This window comes from Penaeus vannamei, chromosome 16 (assembly GCF_042767895.1).
Source record: "Penaeus vannamei isolate JL-2024 chromosome 16, ASM4276789v1, whole genome shotgun sequence".
In the NCBI taxonomy this organism is placed as follows: Eukaryota; Metazoa; Arthropoda; class Malacostraca; order Decapoda; family Penaeidae; genus Penaeus; species Penaeus vannamei.
The window spans coordinates 21,515,649-21,520,648 of record NC_091564.1 but is presented as its reverse complement, the minus strand read 5'-3'; the positions used below and the strand labels follow the sequence as shown (position 1 = coordinate 21,520,648).

Sequence of the window (5,000 nt, the reverse complement as noted above, 5' to 3'; positions counted from 1 at the left end):
ACCATGTGTTCCAAAGGGAATTTCTACAATCATTTGCAGTTATTACCATTAGTACTTTGCAAAAGGGGGGGACCATGTACCAGCTACACTTCAGAATACCATGTGAACGCAATAGAATGCAGCAAGATTGCCGCAGAGATTAGAAAAAAAAAATATATGTATATATATATATATATATATATATTATATAAATATATATATATATATATATATATATATATATATCGAGGGAAATCCAAAATTTCGGAGCCCATTATTTCAAAACTACACTTTTGTCAATAATTGTCAGCATTTTTAAAATTCATCCATAAATAATTGGGCGATTCTAATGGGGATCATTTAAAAGCTGAATATATTTGCGATGATTTTCTTAAAGAAAATTTTCTTTTTAGTTAATAGTAGTCCATATATCATATCGTGATGTTCATAAGACTAGACATTTAGAAAAAAATAAATTCCCACTAAACTAAAACAAAATTCAAAACTCTGGTCTTTGCAAATTTTAGGTATTGCTATAGACTATAGGTGATAATTTTTTCAACAAATTTGTTCAATGGATAAATGCCATTTTTAAGAGGCTGTAATTGTTCAAAAACTTGTTTTTCGTTAATAACTTCATTATTTATTAGCCGAATAATACGAAACTTGGTGGTGTTTATCACTTTATATTTATATATAACATATTACAAAACCATGAATATCCGACAATAACTGACAAACTTTGTTCTCGGGTGCGACGCCCCCCTTAGGATTTGTGAATGTTATCTTTAAATTTAAAGTTTAATAATTCACTTACAACATATATAAATGGTTGTTGAAATACAAGAGTAACCAATTTGGTCATGCAAGCTGCAATAGAGAAGCATCACAGCAACTCTCTCTTTGAAAGCTCTGTAAGCCTAATCCATTTTACACAACAGGTTTCCGAACCTTGTTCCTATAATTCTAGCTTTGTCCCTACGTACTGATAATGCATATACAAATATCTCACAGTGACTCTCACTTTTACACTCATTCAGAGCCTGACTCTCACCTTCTAATTAAATTATTCTTACCAAAAAGCATGCTCTTCCCTTTGTAAAGACATTTCCAAAGACCTGTGAACCCTTCTATCATATATAGAAATTTACCAAGATTTTATGACTATTTTGCAGGTCATGCACTTCAAACTCTAGAGATATACCCTATGTATGGCAATGTCACAGATATGAACAAACACCCTTTGCGTTCCCAATTCTACTTACAGTAGAAGAGAGAGACAAAGACCATCAAATCCTCTACAAGATGCCAAAGAATTACTAGACATTTATTATGTGCACTTGATGAAAATATATCAAGGAAGAAACTTTATACACTAGAAAAATAGAAAGCAATAAGCCATCACACTATATTTCTCTTTGTTTTAAAAAATATTAATCTTTGTGTTTCAGGAAGGTATTCTGATATATTCATATAAGAATCATCAATCATTTCAGACATTTATGGGCTTTTTTTGTAGTTGAAAGTCCATCATCTTCTGAAAATGGAAGTCCTACTTTGCATTACCTGAAGCATAAGCACTCAAATTTCAATTTAAATACAGCATTTGAAAAATAAAATTATCACCTAGAAAGATAAAATAAAAATTTCATTTTGGCAACAAATTTCTAACCTAGCCAAGCAATAACTTTACTAGACCATCTTCCACCTCATCATATATATACATTACTTGGTTGGCTATCTTGCTTTTTGCTGCCTGGTAAATGTTTCTATTGTGTAGTCTGGACATAAGCAAATGAATACAATGTTAGAAATGCAAACCACAAAAAAATCTTATGACTAAAAATACAGCCACAGTTTAAAAATTCAGTGCATACAACTTTATATTTTTTCATATATATTCCATGTTCAAGATAACAAATATATATATGCTTTATGTTAAAATGAGAGAGAGAGAGAGAGAGAGAGAGAGAGAGAGAGAGAGAGAGAGAGAGAGAGAGAGAGAGAGAGAGAGAGAGAGAGAGAGAGAGAGAGAGAGAGAGAGAGAGAGAGAGTGTGTGTGTGTGTGTGTGTGTGTGTGTGTGTGTGTGTGTGTGTGTGTGTGTGTGTGTGTGTGTGTGTGTGTGTGTGTGTGTGTGCAAGCTTGCCTGTTCTTCCTTTGAATATCTTATTTACAACTTGTACTCGTATAGCATAAATCATCTATGTGTCTACACTACCCATCAGCTGAATAGATTGTCAGAGAGAAACTGACTACTTGGGAACTTAACTCATCTCCCCTATACCCATGTAGAGCGAGACAATTGGGTCAGTGTGTTAGTAAGCGTGATTGATTGATGTGTGACTGACCTGAATTTCTTTCATGTACCTACTGTGTGACCCCCTCCCAAAACCCTCAATGATACCAAAACTATGTACATTGCATGAAAGTAAGAATGAAGAATGATTCTACTAATAGCTTCAGAGATGTAACACTATGCAGCAACACACTGTAGTCAGTTTCTTTCTATCAAGCTATTCAATTGAAATATATAATCCAACATGCAAGTATAAGTAGGCACTCTGAGTGATGGGTAGTGTATATGTGTACATAAGTAGCTAGGGCAGGGAGTTCACCCTGTGTGTGTGTGGAGGGGGGGATACATGTGCATGTATGTTTGTCATCTTTGATCTTTGAATGTCTCCGAACGTGTTCTATTATGTTAACATGCTATCTCAATCTCAAGCCAAGAAAGCAAGCAAAGTAACTGTGTAAAATCTATACTAAGATTAAAAATATATCATTAATTAGGCACATGTCTTTTTATGGCAGCATTTATGTTTTACTGCAGTATCACATGAACACAAAATGGTCTGCTGAAGTTTCACACTCTGTTTTAATTAAAGTCTAAACAAAAATTTGTTAAAAGTTTGATATCCAACTGAGATGCAGTGAATCTCAAGCTTAAAGAAAATCTTCATTGTGAAAAAAAAAAATTATGTGTTTCCTACATATATAATCAACTAAATAAAATGCATAAGCAAAGGTCACAGCTACTTTCTTGACACAGTTTAGTGGATTAATTAAGTCCATTAACCCACTAATGACGGGTGTCCCATATATGAGACACCCGAAAAAATACAAATTTCCAGGCGTCCCACCAGTATGACGCTGTATTGGGGCTCGTGCTCTGACGTGGGCAGAGTCCGGGCCAGTCCCGCACGCCAATTTTGTAGCTGCCCGGAATCTTTTATTTTCGGCTTCAAAATATACCGGCGTTAATGGGTTAAAAGTAAATAGGTAATCAAAATAAACAACTTTTCACAGTAACAATAATACCTTAAAAAAAGGTCTATCAAGAGTAAAAGTTTAGTTGAATTTTCCAATTATTCAAAATACTCTTGCAACTGGAATTAATAAATGCTAAACAAATACATAACATATTATTGTGACCTTGCTGTCAAACAGGTTGTCTTACTATTCACACAAAAAACAGTAAGTACTTTTCAAACCAGGTAAATAAAATACCACTTCAAAGTAAAATGAAAAAAAAATTAATCTACTGACACATCCCTAGATGAGTTTATGATCAGTGCCAATTATAAATTAGTAAGGCATCTAAGCTAAGATTCTGAGTACTATTAGTCTTACACTTCCCTCCTTAAAGCTAATCTGAAACATTTCTTTGGCTGTTTGTCTCAGTTACAATAAGCAAAAGTAACATTTACTTACTTCCAGTGAGCTTATTGTAACTTTTCTCAGGAATTTACAGCAAAGGCTGCAATTATGCACACCTGATTCTATGGCTTCTCCTCTGTACTGTTACTTACTATAAAATAAAAACCACAAGATCTTATTAAAACTCACATTAGGTTCAGATCTAATAATAATCTTTTAGAGATTCTGCAAAGTTTTGTCCTGTCTTATGCGTGAAATATTAAAAAGGTACTGAACCTTAACCACTCAGAAGCTTCTATAAAACTCAAAGGTCTGAACCATGGCAATCGAAAGGAGTCATTAGAGTGCATCAAGAACTTAAATGTATCTCAGATCACTTGAAAATGCAATATCCATTTATCAGTATTCAACTTTTTACCAATTCATAAGAAAATTAACAAAACAGATACAAATTTATCATAGATCAACAAACAAATAAATTATACTATGTAACTCAATAAATAAAAGCATTCCTCCAGTTTCAGCTCACACAGTTGTCTCCTGGTGGATGGTAACTGTTGGTTTGCTAGGTGACAGAGGCACAGCTGCCTCATCATCCAGGCTGCGTGAACTACCCAAATATCCACTACCTGGATAACCATTCCTTAAACTGCCTATGGAGTTACTGCGAACAGAGCTGCTAGGAAGCATGGAAGGAAAGATGGTTACTGTTACAAAAATGATAAGACAAACCCAACAAGAGATCATCTTGACCCAAACAGCAGACCAAGAACGACCAAATGTCATCAGAGTTGCAGATGAAGGCATGTACCATGCTGTTAAACTCATCATTATATATAGATTCGCTAGTCCTAACATGACATGGAAGAGAGAATAGCTATAAGCCAAGCCCTCAGCCTCATTGCGAACCACCTTCTGACCTCCGATGTCTTCTACTTTGTGTCGTTGAACATTCTGCTTAGCCGGGCAGCTGGGAAATTCTATGGCTTGACAGTTCTCTGGGGTTGATGAGCCAATTGCAGAATACATAACAGTTACAAATGTTATCGCCAAACTTACATAAGGCAAGACTTCATCTCCCCAACTCTCTTCATCTTCATTTGGTCCACAATAGTATTCCTGCTCAGGTAAGACTATTCGGGAGTTGATATCATAACCAGGCCCAATCCAGACATTATCAGTAGTTTTCTGGTACTTGCGTGGGGCACTTCCTATGGCTGTCCATGTGAGGTATGTGACATACATCGACACAAGTGAAGAATGTAGAAGTCTCAGACGGACATCTTTTGGTCCTGAAATCAGAATTCAGTAATTCAAATAAAAAATTGCACTTGGTTTCATCTAACCTGGTATGATCTGTTCC

The 5,000-nt window shown here is 35.0% G+C and overlaps 1 protein-coding gene across 1 annotated transcript in view; it reads right to left on the bottom strand.

Annotated features, from left to right (window-relative positions):
- LOC113815769 (serine incorporator 3) overlaps window positions 1–5,000 on the bottom strand; it is a 13,558-nt gene that overhangs the window by 1,599 nt on the left and 6,959 nt on the right. Inside the window, exon 7 of the mRNA XM_027367788.2 lies at window positions 1–4,929. This exon is cut by the window's left edge and continues 1,599 nt beyond it. Within this exon, the coding sequence (XP_027223589.1) occupies window positions 4,163–4,929 (767 nt within the window). The 3' untranslated portion in view covers window positions 1–4,162. The remainder of the gene's footprint in view (window positions 4,930–5,000) is intronic.